This window comes from Mastigoproctus giganteus, chromosome 1, assembly GCF_048544385.1.
Source record: "Mastigoproctus giganteus isolate SK-2022 chromosome 1, ASM4854438v1, whole genome shotgun sequence".
Lineage (NCBI taxonomy): Eukaryota > Metazoa > Arthropoda > Arachnida > Uropygi > Thelyphonidae > Mastigoproctus > Mastigoproctus giganteus.
In genome coordinates, this window is record NC_143575.1 from 9,449,771 (window position 1) to 9,465,993 (window position 16,223).

Consider the following 16,223-nt stretch of genomic DNA (forward strand, 5'->3'; position numbering starts at 1 on the left):
AACTAATAGTAGAGGACTAAAAATGAGACATTGTGGGGAAAGGTGATTATAATACATACCATAAAATGTGGGATGACTGTTACCACTGACCTGTATACAGTGTCATACTATGACAGGGGGAGCCTAACTGGAAGGCCAGTGAAATATTTTGAAAGTTGGAACAGGTGCTCATAGAGCCTATTATGATAAAAATTGGACAAAAATAGAAATAATGAGGAATTATAAACAGCGCAATATTTTGTTTTATTTTATTGAAATGGTTCTAGCTTGGCAAAAGGAATTGCCACCCCTTTCAGCAAATTAGACCCATTTCAGTTGGCATTCCTTTATCCAACAGGAGCTAGTAGTGGCTTTTACCACAGAAGTAAGTTATTCTGTGGCTACTCAGTCTGCTAAAATCTGTTTTAATAGAATTGCTTTGTAAAATGTAATAGTGCAGGTCCTCATTTTTGTGAAACTCTTAGCTGGCTTGTACAACAGGAGCTACTGACTGCCTAATTTATTCATGTATTTATTACAACTTTGTAATAAATAAATGAATTTATTTATTTGCTACAAGTGGCTATTGGAAACAGGTGTTATTTCTTTATTTAATTTTTGTGGCCATGTCAAGTTAATATAACTAGGAAAAGAACTTGACAGAAATTAACTGTCTTCCTGGATCAGGAAAATAACCTCTGAAGTAAATATGGACAACAAGAGGTTGTTCAATCAGCTCTGGCTTGACTGTGGATCAATGCTGTTCCAAATGAAAGTCCACGCTTTTTGTAAGGTGTGTAAAAAGATTATCATTTTGAGCAACATGGGTAAAAAAGTGTAGTAAATGTTTTAATCTTCTTGTGACTGCTATTTTTATTTTTTTATTTATTTTTTTAATAGGCCTAAGTTGCAAGCATAAATACCAAATTCCATGCCCAAATGATGTTTTACCTTACTTATCAGATGAAAAAGAAATTGTTTTTAACATACTAGTGAACAGAAAAAGCAGGATATTAAGATGTTTACCTTGTTTTGTTTTGAAATCATCCATGTGATTTTAATCCTTATTATCCAAGAGAAGTTGGCCTAATTTGGATTGTTCTTTCACATATCTCTTAAAGTGAACTTCTATTAAAGAAAGTCAAATTTTTTTTAGATGGAATTTCTATGTTACCACTTAATAAATTGATTCAAATAATTATGAATGGACCAAATGTGAATTTCAAGTTGTCTTCAGCACTATGCGAGATTACTCACTGGCCAAAGGGGAAAAAGTTGCTGGACCTGGGAACAAGGAGGTTACATCTTTTTTGTGGATCAGTAAAGACAGGGATGGATGTTGCTGGATAGACTTTGTATAGTATACCACATTCATTATTATCTGTTCATTAGTTCTTCAGCTCAGCATGCATTGTTTACAGGATTTTAAAATTCGCAATGTGTGATGACAAGAATGGCTCAATACAAAAAAAACTGTGGAGATATGGAATCATATTGAAAAATTCCTTAACATGTTTGCAACCACTTATATTTTCCTTGGGGCACTTCTCTGAAGTACTTGAACAAGGGATTTCATCTGTGAAGAATTATCACTCCAAGTATGCTGGTATCTGTTGTTTGATTAATAGATGCATTTGAATGATATTCAGAATCTGCATAACTTGGATAGAATTCTGTTTCAGTATCAGATGACATATTATAACGAGCCAATTCAATGTCATCAGCTTCAGTATATTGTCCATTCCTGTTCCTTTTCAGTCCTGATGTCCCAGGCTGGAGATCCATTATAACAACCCTTTAGGGTAAAATTTTATCAGTAAACACATTAAGAATGATCTTTTGTTTTTCATAAACTAAAGAATTAAAATTGAGCAAGCATAATCTTCAAAAAATTTTACCTTTTCTTCTTGTGGAAGATACTAAAGTAGATAAAATTACTTCAAAATAAGCAAATAAAAATACTTTGAAGTTATAACAAACTCGGATCACTTTTCGATAAATATAAAGAAACACATAAATATCCAAGTGAAATGAATAATATTATTTATTTAATAAAATGTCAGCATGATTGTAACGCCTGTTACATTGGTAGTACTACAACCAAATTCGGTTCAACCCAATCATCCAATACCAGAGCCTACTATCACTACAATAGCTTCAGAACTGGACAATCTTAGCACTGAACTTACTTTACATGCCCACTCCAACAACCATACTCCCTTAGTTGACTCAGCTATTACCATATTAAAATTAAAAAACAGTTACAAATTTTACAATTCGAAGCCCTCATTATAGAATGGTTTCATCACCACTCCGATCTAAATATTATAAATGCAAAACTCCCCTTCAATCTTTCTCCGGTTGGGAATCTCACCAATCTGAGAGTCCCGCAAGTAACAAAGTGCATCACGGGATTACAAAATTCTTTTTAAATACAGTACACATTCCCTTTTCATTTAACTTGCCAATTGAAGAAGTTTTTTAACGAAAGTCCTTCGTTATGACTTTTGGCTTATCCACTATTTAGAGATTCCAAATTTAACCCAATTTAATGACAACCAAGGACCGGAGTTAGTGCACTTCTACTTCCTTGCGCATATTTTAATCCCGTTTCCATCATAATTACTATTTGCCCACCCCTTAATTTAAGAACCAATCACCTTAAAGCTAGTTACCTCTTGCCATTCAAACCATAACAATTGCAGATTGATCAAGGTGAGTACTGAAAAATTAAGCCCTTGCTATTTTTTGAATTTAGGCAAATAAAAATACTAAACTAGATAAAATTACTTCAACATAAGCAAATAAAAAAATACTAAACTACATAAAATAACTTTAACATTGTTAAAGTTATTTTATGTAGTTTAGTATTTTTGCAAAAAAACATATGAAACTGTGAACCAAGTATACAGCTTTTATAGTGACAGTGCAATTGACACAGCAAAAATCTCAGCAATATTGCAGTAGCCAGTGGTTCAATGGCAAAATATCAGCAATATTGCAATAGCCAATGGTGTGCTGATATTGCTCAGTTTATGTGCTTTTCCTTTTATTATTTATTTTTTTTTGGCTGGTGCACCAAAAGCCTGCATTTTCCTTGCACTATCTGGCTAATACTAAACTATTTGCAGATGTCAGTGAAATGAATTTTCAGTTGCAAGGAAGTGAGTTCAATCTCTTAAGGCCAAATCTGTTATTTCTAATTCATTTTAAAGTTAACTCTATTCAAGCGCAATATAAGCAGTCAGCTATACTAGTTTCCAAGCCTGTATGAACTAGAAGGGAAAAGTGGGATACAAGATGATGATCTGCTGGTTTTTCGTGACCTGCAAAGTAATGCATAAAGATATGTCTGAGCAAGTTGAGGATATTTTTTTGATGGAAATTCTAGATTGTGTGATAATCCATTTTCAGATATTGAGAAAGTTAGCATAGTGGAATAAGAAGTAACTGAGGTACAAAATGACATTGAGCTGAAGCCAGAGTTTAAGAAATAGTACCAAGAGTTGTAACAGAAGGAAATTACCGATCACAATCAATTCTGCACTATGCAGAGTGGTTAATCAGCTCATTGTTGCATTTCCAACATCATATTTGGTGCCGTGTAATTTTAGGTTATCCAACTTCTTTCCATTCAACTCCAGATTACTAAACATGCTGATTTAAGACTCATGTAAGTTACTTTAAACCAGACATTGGGAAACTATCACTTCATCAAGCCCCATCTACTGAATTAAGAATTTATTGAACAATGAAGTACAGTCAGTTCTGCTATAACGTGCATTTTTGCAACAGAAATTTACTCTAACACAACTGATGTATTAGGGAACAATGAGAGTATAACGCAATTTCGTCTGCGAGTAACACCAGGTGAATGCAAAACCCACCACCAAGCTAAACTTAGAGACCTGTGCAGCAATACATACAAGTTTACGAAGCTTAAAAAATGTCAAATGTGTAAGGGCTATATTTCCCTTTTGCCGTAGTTGTATTGGTAAGAGACACACTGTTGTTATTCGCTGTATTCACAAGATAATAAGTGATAATGTAGGCCAACTCATGTTTTCAGGAGCTCACATTTTTCTGTTTGAACAGAAATTTTGTGAGACGGGATAGCATTGAGCATAGGGGCACATTTCTGGAGGTCACTACCATAAAACAAAAACCATTTGCAGTTCCTGGCTTTTTTTCTGTTAGTGCAATCTAATTATAAAACAGGTAGTAAACTTGATCTTATTGCATTTGTGATAATACCTGGAATTCTGTGAGTTTTTACAATATTATAGTGAAATGTGTTTCCCCTTCCATGAAATCTTCAATCATGTAAAAAACATAAATAAATTTTCAGAATCTCACTTCAATCCTAATTTTTAAGATTTCTGTTTTAATGCACACATAAATGTTACTGTGTATCTCACTTGTGCAATTTGTGTGTGCTGTGTTTGTCGTTATTGATTGCTTATCTTTTTTACTGTTTTATATTTTACAATCCAAAAAAAAAAGTCAGTAAACAAAAATATCAGTTAGTGTGTATATATTACTGTTCTATATTTACTGTAATATTTATTTATTTATTAGAAATTTAAGATGTTTAAGCCTGTATTAGAAAATTATTGGGTTTCTTTGTTTTAGTGTTTTACTTACCCCACGAAACATTTTTTTTTTTTTTTTTTTTGAGTGCTCTGCCCCTACTCTATTTTTTCCATAAGCCCTATTGTTTTTAATGTGCGAAATACCATAACGCAGAGATTTTTAGGAACATATGTACTGTGTTATAGCAGAACTTATTGTAGTTACTAAATGTGGTAGCTAAGATTCTTGCTAAATGATTATCACTTTGAAAAGCTGGTATCACTGGATCAGGTTTTGTTGCATCAATTTTGTTGAATTAATTATAAACTAAAAAGTTTTTCATTGTATTTTGAAAAAATATGCAATTAATTGTTACTGTTTTGAATTTTATTGCATTATCTTCCTTAGTGAGTCATGCAAACTGCTAGTCTGAATAATGATTTTTATAGCGTTGGGTAGAGGGCACTGGGGATGAGTTTATCGAACCAAGGAAGCTGTGGTCAAAAAGAAGTTTGAGAACCACTGGATTATACAAAAGACAGGGTAGATGATATAGATCATTTTTTTTTTTTTTTTTTTTTGTTTTGATGATATATAAGCTTACTTTCTTGCATCATTTTCCAATAATATGAATCTAATAAAGGGTGAAGTACCTGAAAATTTCAGAAATATTCTCTTCTTGGAATTTTCAAAGACAACTGTTTAACTTCAGGATTCAATTCCAAGATTTTATTTGTCTCCTTGTTATTAAACAGGAATTGGCTGTTTATAATAGTTCTTTGATAGGGAATGAGAGCTGTAGAGAGATCTTCAGGATTCCATTCCAAGATTTTATTTGTCTCCTTGTTATTAAACAGGAATTGGCTGTTTATAATAGTTGTTTGATAGGAATGAGAACTGTAGAGACCTTTTGGAAGTAGTGAAGATTTGTATTGTGTTATCACATGAAAATGCTACCTACAGCTGGAAGTGTGGTTTCTATAAACAAGTCATTACTAATTAAAAATATGCGTAGGAAAATAGTTATTGTATAGATGCATACTCATGATGCCATATGTAGCTATGGGATCAGACATATTCAAATTGGCAAGAAATTAGTTTGTGTAAGAGTTGTACATAGATTTTATCAGGATTACTTAGAAATGATGAAAAAGAAAGAGGAAGGCTTATGAAAGGAAGAGAAGGTTATTGGGTTAAATGAATTGTGTAATTCGATTAATGAATGGGGTAATTGGATTAATGAATAATGGAATTATTCAGGATTCAATGGTGAATGAACTGAGTTCTGAATATATGAATTCTATTTATAGAAATAATCCATAAATAGAATTCATGTAGTCTATTTCTTATTCATATTCCTTCCATGTTATGTCTGTGATTAGGCCAGTATGTATAATCTGATAAATGATAACATTCTCCAACTTTAAGTGTTGATTTAAAACAGTACTCTGTAAAGAACCATAATCATAATTTGAAAATTTTTATTCATTTCAGATGGATGGAGGAATCCTTGTATTTAATTGGAGGTATCATTATAATAACAACTGCTCTCCTAGCAGTCATTGGCAAGGAAAGTTTGAATGCAGGCATTGTAGGTCTCGCTCTTGTGTACTCTCTTGAGGTGAATATTATCCCTAATGTAGTATACTTAAAAATAAATAGTGACTATTATATATTTAGATGCCACCTAAATTTCAGTTTGTTTAATTAAAAATTAAGAAATATATCTGGTTCCAAAATGCTAAAATTATATTTTGGTATTCATTTAGATTTTTAAGAAAATTCCACTTAATATAAAGATATAAAAATATCATCATACTAAATATAATAATATTGTAAAGAGTAAAGAAAAGAACCATATCTGCTGCTTTTTTGTGCAAGTCTGTGCTTTTATTTTTATGCTTTTGTTAACAAAAAGGTTAAAAAAGGTCAGGTGAGATGTAAAAGCTACATGACGTGAGGCATAAGAAAAAAAAGAACATACAAACTTAATTTGCCTTCAAACTCTCATTTCTGAAATTCTAATTTTTGATTAATTCATATTTTTTTTACCCAATTCTCAGCTCCACAGCTTAAAATAAGCTTAAAAACTGAATTATATGTACTAATTTTGTCTTTTTGCTGCTTTCTCTTTTGCTAGAAGTGAATTTGTTTAACTGGCTTTTTACATTTCTTGCTTTACTTATTCTGTTGTTTATATCCTTGTCTAATCTTCCATTATCAACAACTGTTTCTAGATGGTGTCATCCTTGGGTTTTAGACCCATCAGTGACTTAGACCATGTTGCACCATTGTATATTGTGTCTGTACAAGGTTTTTCGAACAATTTGCATGAAAAACCTGGAATATGTTCTATATATAAAATTACTAATTTCTTCCAATTTTTGGTTATTTAGTGTGTATGCATTGACTTTCTTATTTCTCACAATTGTCATAACTTTTGTTTTTTGTTTATCTAATTTTCATGAGGCTTTGTCTACAACATGAATGTTGTAAACAGTTTGGAGGTGACTACCCCTTTGTATATTTCAGTGGTTTGGCTGAGTCTTCAGTACTGCATACAGGTCTGGGAGCCTTATTTTAAGAAAAATATGGAACTGTTGAAAAAGGTGCAGAGGAGTGCAACTAGACTAGCCGAGGACACAAAAGCGTATTCTTACCATTAAAGAATTAAGTTCTGCAAGGAGACTTGATTGAAATGCTTAAAGCTTTAAATGATTGAATAAACTAAATGCTGGTGGCATTGTTTTTCTTTCTCAGAAAATATGAATAAGGAGAATAAATTAAAGGGTTGCAATAGCCTTCTTTTTTGTTTTAACTTGGCCTCCATTTTGAATTACCTCAGGTATAGTTCTTCTCCCCCCCCCCCCATTCTGAAATTTAATGGAATTCCAAAATGTTTTTCCACCATTCTGTTTCCATATCTTTTGCAAAAATTTTACAAACTTTTTATTTAGTTTGTTTCGCACATCTCTTAGCTCTCCCTAATGAATTTTAAATAAGTTCTTAGAATATAAAGAAAAATTCCAATAAGTATATATTAGATTTATTTAATAATTCTTATTTTTCCTTTTCTCTAACTGCACTAACTCTAAAAAAAATTATTGAACAAAATATTGCTCCCTTTGATAAACTGTGAATCTCCCTTTGATAAACTTTTTAATGAATGGTTAGTGGTAACTTAATTCAAAATTATAAGTTTTTCAGAATTGCCAAGCTGGTATACATTGTTTGAAAAAAAAACAGTTCCAAAAAATAAATAAATAAATAAAAATTTACCTTTTTATATAAAATAACAATTCATTTCACATTATTTTATTTAAATGTATAATAATTTTGTATAAAGAACAGTTATTTAAAAAATAGTGTTTAATTTTTTTTTTTTTTTTTTTCTGAAATTCAATTCAGTTGACTGATGGTATGGGATGGCTAGTGAGGATAAATTCACAGTTGGAAACTAGTATGGTAGCAATGGAAAGAGTCCAGGAATATTCTCAGATTGAATTAGAGGTGAGAATTCTTTATTTATTATTGTCTTTAATTATTATATATGATATATCTTCTGTAGCTTATTTAACCATGGTCTCTTGTTAATAATAGTCATTGTGGCAAGGCAAGTACTGTTTACTCTAGATCAGCAGTTCTGTCTTCTTTTGCATAAGCGAGCCATAATGAATGGTCAAATATATAATAAGGGCTGCACCATATCACTCTTATTGTAGTCTTCTTGCTGCCATAAGATACTGATTCAGTTGCCTGTTAAATTTCACTGTCAGCTTCAACCAACCTCAAAAACAGTTTATTCTGGTGGGTCATAAACACACTGATCAAATGTAAACCTTCTAAGATCCAGTTTATCAGTTTTCTTCAATAATTTATATTTATGCCTCCTGGTGTGTGAAAATTGCAGTTATCCAATGATATCATTTTAACATTGAAGGTATATCAGGCTTAGTGTCAAAGTTTGCAGATGATACAATGGTTGGCAGGGTTGTTAATGACAGTAATGGCAGTGTGCTACTGCAACAGGATCTAGATAATTTGGGCAGATGGGCTAAGAAGTGGCAACTGAAGTTTAACCTTGACAAATGCAAAGTACTGCATATGGGTAGAAGTAACCCCAGAGAAATGTACCAACTATGTGGTACTACACTTAAGGTGGTAGAAAATGAAAAAGACCTGAGAGTAATTGTGCAGTCAGATATGAAGTTTTCTGAGCAATGCAGACAGGCTGCCAGGGTAGGTCATGGGGTTTTGTCAATGATATATAGGAATTTTGCTATCATGGAAAAGGAGGCGATTATCCCTCTGTATAAGGCAATGGTCAGGCCACGCCTTGAGTACTGTGTACAGGTCTGGAGGCCTCATTTTAGGAAGGATGTAGATTTGCTTCAGCGTGTACAGAGAAGGGCAACAAGATTGGTGAGGGGAATGAAGGGATCCTCTTACAAAGAGAGGCTTAAGTTCTGCAAATTGCAGTGACTGGAGACTATGCACCTGTGCGGTGATCTGATTGAGGTGTTATAAGGCCTTGAATGGGTTGAGCACATTGAATTCTGATGAGATCCTTCCACTTGTTCAGATTACGAACCTAAGGGGGCATAAATTCAAATTAAGAAAAGACAGATGTAGAATAGATGTGCAGAAATTTGCCTTTAGCCAGCGGGTGGTTAATTGCTGGAAAAAACTTCCATCTGTCATTGTGGAAGTTGATAAGTTAAATAAATTTAAAGAGGAACTGGACAGGCATTTGGAGGGAATAGTGTGATATTTTATTTTTTTTTTTTTTGGCTGATGTTGCATAAGCTCATACACTTACTTTCTTGCATCACATGCCACTACTACTACTACTACATTGAAGGAATTGACATTGATTAATTAAGCCACACTTAACATTTCTGGCTGTAACCTACATCTTTGCAGTCTCTTCTCATATGTATGCTCTTTTCGCCCTGTCAAGCTCAATATCTTTCATTAAATGTGGCCTTTAAACATGAACGCAATTTTCCAAATGAAGTCTTGCCATCCACTTTTATAATGGAACTATAAACCTTCTTCAAGAAGGTTTATAGTTCCATTATACCTTACTTCTTCAACAAGAGGTAAGGTTTGGTGAATCATTGAGACAATTGATGTTGTCCTGGTAGTGGAAAAACTGCAAAACTGCACTTGTGGATCTTGAAGTAATGGTAGTTTTACAACTGCTTCCTGATCATTGACTTACACCATTCTTCATGTGTGACTTTATCAAAACACCAAAGTCTCTTTTCTCATTTACACCCTTTAACTCTACTTCACCTAGTATACAACCTTATTTTTGGGTTATTATTTCCCAAATGTAGAAGCTTACATTTGTGAAATAATAGTCCTTACTAATAAAATTGCCCAAATTTAGTTTATTTGGAAATAACCTATGCAGTGTTCCTAAGCAAGTATATAGTATACTTCATTGTCTAAATCTTCACTGACCTACAAACACCACTTTCTAAAAGTGAGAGATAAACCGGTGAAGAAATAATTTACTGAGTATGCTTTCTGGATCTAGATGGAGAGCTAATCCCCATACTTTAAGAACTTCCGGCCTTGGATTTTGTTATTCTGTTGCAGAGTATTGCTGTCCAGTTTTGAAAAATTCTGCCCACACAAACCTCATCGACACCCAACTAAATCGAACTATGAGAAACATCACTGGCACAATGATGCCAGTCCTTTCGAACATCACACCTCCCCACCTTCGAAGACAGAAAAAGACAGTTAAACAGCTGCAACATATCCAAACCAGGACAGAGCTACCTCTGCACAATGACATCTGGAATGCACCTCCTCCATGACTGAACAGCAGGCACCTGATCTGGAATGATCTTTCACTATTTGAACAGGATATCCCAACCCATCTTGCTTAGCAGCAAGAATGGGATCTTAATTCTAATCAGATCCCCAACTCCCATCTTATCGATAGAGTAGACAAACCCATAGCAGGATTTGACCTTCTAAGATATTTATGACGAAAACAAACCGCTTTAGAACTGATTGTGTTATGTGTGCCAAATCAGAACATAGATGGGGCTTCAGGGATTCTCCCCCTGAGCTTGTGGAACTGTAGAAGATGCTTCACATATATTATCTGGCTTAACCTCCCGACAGGGCCTTCCTGGAAGAATCACTGCTCCTCATAATTGTACCAATGAGGCATTATCTAAAGGCCTTGAATGAGTTGAGCACGCTGAATTCTTATGGGATCCTTCCACTTGTTCAGATTACGAACCTAAGGGGGCATAAATTCAAATTAAGAAAAGACAGATGTAGATTAGATGTGCGGAAATTTGCCTTTAGCCAGCGGATGGTTAATTGCTGGAACAAACTTCCATCTGTCGTTGTGGAAGTTGATAGGTTGAATAAATTTAAGGAGGAATTGGACAGGCATTTGGAGGGAATGGTGTGGTTTTTTTTTTTTTTTTTTTGGCTGATGCTGCATAAGCTCATACACTTGCTTTCTTGCATCAAATGCCACTGCTGCTGCTGCTACTACTACTATTAGAATGGCTTGATTCGCTTTAAATTTTGGACTGGTTCATTTTTTATTTTTTGTAGTAGCATTTGTTAATTCTTATTATTTAGTAGTCCAGTTTTATTTACTGTCTATCTTAGATATTATTAATTATTGACTAATTACAATTACTGATTTTGATCAATTACAACCTACAAATTTTATTTTATTTTTGTAAACTCTGTGCATACATCTTTTTACTCAATGCATTCAAAATAAATAAACTGTCTAAATTTGTGTAAATATGATTGTGCAGATTTGCAATAATCTTCTGTAGAATCAAAATAAAATAAAAAATAATTCCTCCTAGAAGAAATCACAATGTCTAAGGAATAACCACTTAATCATTTTATAAATACTTCTTTTATCATCACTTGTCATTATGTAATGTGGCCCTTGCTACATTATGAAATGACCAGACAAATGCTCTTTCCTGAAATTTGTCTTCCGTAGGTAAAAATGCATTCATAAAGACTCAAACTGCAAAAAAAAAAAATAATAATAATAAATAAAAGTAATGAAATTTTAAATAGATAAAGGTAACCAATACCACACTTTCTAGAAATATTTCAAACCTGTTTTGCTTAAATTTATAAGAATAACGATCCTCCTAAAATGTGTGTTTCAATTATTTTAAACTAAAGTAGTTGAATGCATCAGTGTTAAAGTCATTCTGTGTGATAATGAGTTGGGTGTTCATTCAAGTCAATAATTTTAAATTATAATGATATGATTATATATATCTGTTGCTTAGCACTTTTGAATTTATATTTTTCTTTGCCTTCATGGATTAATTTTTATATAAATAAGAATAAATAATAGAAAAATTAATATAGTTTCTTTGAGGGAATAAGGATAACATTTAAATTTTTCCTTTGCAGGATGATTGGGAAAAGCAGTATAAACCTGCTCCAGGATGGCCCAAAGAAGGAGCCATTACACTTGAAGACTACAGTACTACTTATCGAGAAGGATTAGATCCTGTCATACGTAATATTAGTCTCCATATAAAGCCACAAGAAAAAGTATGGATTTTTAGGCTGGGCTAGAATGCTTGAAGAAATTTTTAAATGATTTAGCTGTTTGTTCTCTTAGTCTGTATTAATTTAGTCGTTTATGCATAACAGGTTGTTCTTTCCTTTTTTTTTTTTTTGTCATTTTAAACCTGGTGGCCATTTGCGCGAAAATTCATTTTAATAGTGAAATCAACAAAAAGTCATCTTGAAACAGTTTCACTTGGGGAGAGTAGTTTTTAAGCATTAAAAAAGAAAAAGAAAAAAAAGGAAGATTTAAAATCACTCCCACATGATTGCTAGTTGAGTTAATTCATAAAAAAACACTTTTACAGAAAGCATTAGTGCAAGTTAATTTTTCAGTTCCTGTTTTATTTATTTATTTTTTATTACTTTAGCACACAATTGCCTAGAAATGCAAGTTTTTCCAGCATTTGAATATGTGGGATCCTCTGCTCTAGAATTGTTGTGGATTTCTGAACTGTGCATATGTAATTTCATTTCACAGTTTCAGTGATGTAACTGTTTTGCTGAATTTAATAACGAAGCAAATAGTTGAGGTACAGCAGTAAATGAATTTAAAAATAAAATATAATAAAATTCAAGGTTGTAAAGCAGTGTATAAAAATAAATTGTTAGAGTTAAAACAGTTAAAGGTCATTCACTAGGTTCCCTCTTCATTCTCTCTCACTTCACATGAGTGCATTCATATACCTTTCACCTGCATAATTCATGGTACTGATTGCTGAAAGTAAGAATTGCTTTCTTAGATCAGCAGTTTGTTGAGAGTGGTGTTGTAGTGAGAGTGTTATATGGAAAAGCTAGTGAATGACCTTGACTTTACCTTAACATTTATAGTAACAAACATAAATTATTCAGTTATTTTAGCCAGTGAGTTATAAATTACTGGAATAAGTTACCTACATGGGTGGTTGAGGCTGACAATTTGGAGAAATTCGTAGGTCAGATGGATATTAACCTATGGGAGGAAGAAAGTGCATAGGTTGTCTATTTCCTTTTCTCTTATTATTTATTTATTTTATTTCATTTTATTATTATTATTATTTTGCTTTTTTTTTCGCTGGTGCAGCCTTGGGCTTTCCATATGGTGTTAGGCTTCCTTGCACCATATGGCCATTACTAATACTAATACTATGTTGTAAAAACAGCAATGCAAATAGTTACACATTCTGTTGAATCATATCTGCAGCCATGTTTCTTGGGTTGACTGTGGCAACAATCTAAAGGCAGGATGCAACCCTGAATATCCTCCATTCACGGTGAGAATAGAAATATGTAACTATTTCTGAAATCATCAATGATAATTAAATAACTGCTTTTTACAATAATAACAAAATAATACATAATTTGCATTTCTTACAATTAATGCAAAAAGTTATGAAAGTTTAGAGAGATAAGGAATAGTTAGTTATTAATAAATAACCAAAATTTAGAACAAATTAGTAATTTTGTATCTAAGAACAGTCTTTAATGACGATGGAAGATTATCCATGGAAATAAATAAACAGCAGAATAACTAAAGCAGGAAGTGTATGAAGCCAGTTAAATTAACTCATTTGTACTGAAATAAGCAAAAAAAAAAAATTGTTTGATTAAACTCTGTTTCCAGGCCTGTTTTAACTCATGGAGCTGAGAATTTTAAAAAGTAAATGGAATTAACTAATGGAAGCAATAGAAATCTCATAACAAATGAAGAGAGTGAGAGAGAGAGAGAGAGAGAGAGAGAGAGAGAGAAAGTCTTGGGGTAGAATGGAATACCTGGTTAGACAGGGAAGCCTTGCTGGAGAATCTTGTTCCTATACTCTATGTGTAACAAGTTTTGTGAAGTCAGCATCCAAGGACTAAACCTGTGGGAACATTGTAATGATACAAGCTTATCACACAGATGCAATCATTGGAGATTAGAACTAAGTTCTGAGGATGATCTTAGTGATGGCTGTGATATGTGCCACTGAAACATAACCCAGAAATTTGGTGATGGTAATTAGGCATCCAGTGCTGGTGTTGAAAGACATGGTACTCAGTGTCTAGGCCATGTCAATGGTACACAGCTGAGAAGGAAGATGGTATTTAAAGGCATTCCACTTAAACAGCCAAGACTTAGTTGTGTAATGTTGCTTGATTGTGGTGGGCACTATATATTCCCAAATTTCAGCAGTTTAGTATTAGTAACGGCCGCATGGTGCAAGAAAGCCTATGGCTTATGCTGCACCAGCCAAAAAAAAATAATGATTGTGATATATATTTTTAGTTGATGAAATGTCATGATCATGAAGCAATAACAGGATTAGAGGCAGACCATGAGGAAATTGGATAGATAATGTCAAATTAAGCATTAGAAGAAAGGGGGCTCACTCTGGATTCTATTCTATTTCCTGTTAGAGATCTAACAGGAAATAGGATAGAATACAGAGTGAGCATCCTTCAACGAAGGAAAATAGTTAAAAGAAGTCTGATAGTTCAACACTGAATTTTACCAATCTAGCAACCTGTTAAAAATTTAATGATTATAAACTACCTTATACCTGCTGGGTATAACTTGGATGACAACAGTTATACAGATCATCTCACAGATATAAATCTGTATTGTAATATGGATTAAAAAAAAAAGTTCCTTACAAATCTCTCCAAACTAACTTATATCATTTAATAATAAAAAAAAATTAGCCTTATGTAGAAATATGCTACATAACGGCTAAGATGAACTTTATAATCGATTGTCTTAACAGTTGGGTCATCAAACCAACCAAAATCTAACATACTTGCACAAGCCCATGACAGCACATCCTGTCCTAATAAATCCACACTCTGCAATCAGATGATCTCCATATTTTGACTCCTTTATGCCTACACCTGACTCTTCCAGATAACTTTGCCGATACGTTCAGAAACATGCCTATGGTGTTTGTTTGATGTATTGGTGTTAATTCCCATAAGCACACACTACATGTGTAAAACATATGGCTAATAGAAAAATAACATACTTTCAGTATTGCTTAAAATTTTTAGTTTAATTTTTCTTTTGTGTGTGAAATATCCTTATTCTGCAAATTCAAAAATAAATTTCCAGAGATTTCTTATTATTATTTCATATTCTCATTAGTTATTAATATTAAATATTTTTTTAATAATCTTTATTGTAGGTTGGAGTTGTTGGCAGGACTGGGGCTGGAAAATCTTCACTAGTTATGTGTTTATTTAGAATTATTAATCCTACTGGAGGACATATTTATATTGATGATGTAGATATTACCAAAATAGGACTTCATACTTTACGATCATCATTATCTATCATTCCTCAGGTGAGATCTCTTCACTGTGTATAATGTAGTAATGGAAAGATAATGAAAGTTCTTTCTTAACTAATGTTCACTTAACTAATCCTCCAGCTGAAATGTTCTCTTTTGAGATACCCTTCTCCACCCACCCTTTATGGTTCAGCCACTTTAAACTTATCCGATTGCCATAAAATAATGATCCTACTTAAAACTGTCTGAGCATTAATTCAGTTATGTGGAAACTTGCTAACAGGGATGCTTTTTGTTTTAAAGACACATTTATGTCAGTATTTTATCACTTCTGACAGTTAATGGGCAGAAGCATTTTTGTGCAACAAGAACCAAATGCCTTTCTCTTGAAATTGCGGCCTTACTCCGGAAGTTTGCTTCAATAGTCTTTGAAATATTGTACAGAGAATGCAGCATTGACTCTCACCACTTCAGGTATAAATTCCTTGTGAGTCACACTTTCGTGAAAAACATGATCAGCATTCTCTTGATCCTGCACTTCTGTAAATGAAATGTTTTGGGCCTTGGTGATGATTTTGAAGTCCACTGCATGCTCCAAAGCTTCCTCTCTGGGGTGTACTGAAACACATCTCCAGTGACATTACAGTCAAGGAAATTAGGATTGCCTTGACAAGTCTGGATGAAGTCTTCACATGTTCACTGCTTCTGCTCATCCATGAGGCTGTGACAAATTTTGCACAGACCTTCCTTATTCATATCGAACTCATTAGCCATCATCTGAGGGTCAAACAACAATTTCTTGTACACTTTCCCTGAACTTTTGCAATTCCCTTCTTGGAATCC

The 16,223-nt window shown here is 33.1% G+C and overlaps 1 protein-coding gene across 1 annotated transcript in view; it reads left to right on the forward strand.

Annotated features, from left to right (window-relative positions):
• The window catches only part of LOC150090538 (ATP-binding cassette sub-family C member 1-like), a 188,586-nt gene that overhangs the window by 160,144 nt on the left and 12,219 nt on the right, over positions 1–16,223 (forward strand). Inside the window, exons 25-28 of the mRNA XM_090378379.1 lie at positions 6,046–6,172; positions 7,960–8,061; positions 11,980–12,123; positions 15,276–15,434. Of these exons, the coding sequence (XP_090234505.1) occupies positions 6,046–6,172; positions 7,960–8,061; positions 11,980–12,123; positions 15,276–15,434 (532 nt within the window). The remainder of the gene's footprint in view (positions 1–6,045; positions 6,173–7,959; positions 8,062–11,979; positions 12,124–15,275; positions 15,435–16,223) is intronic.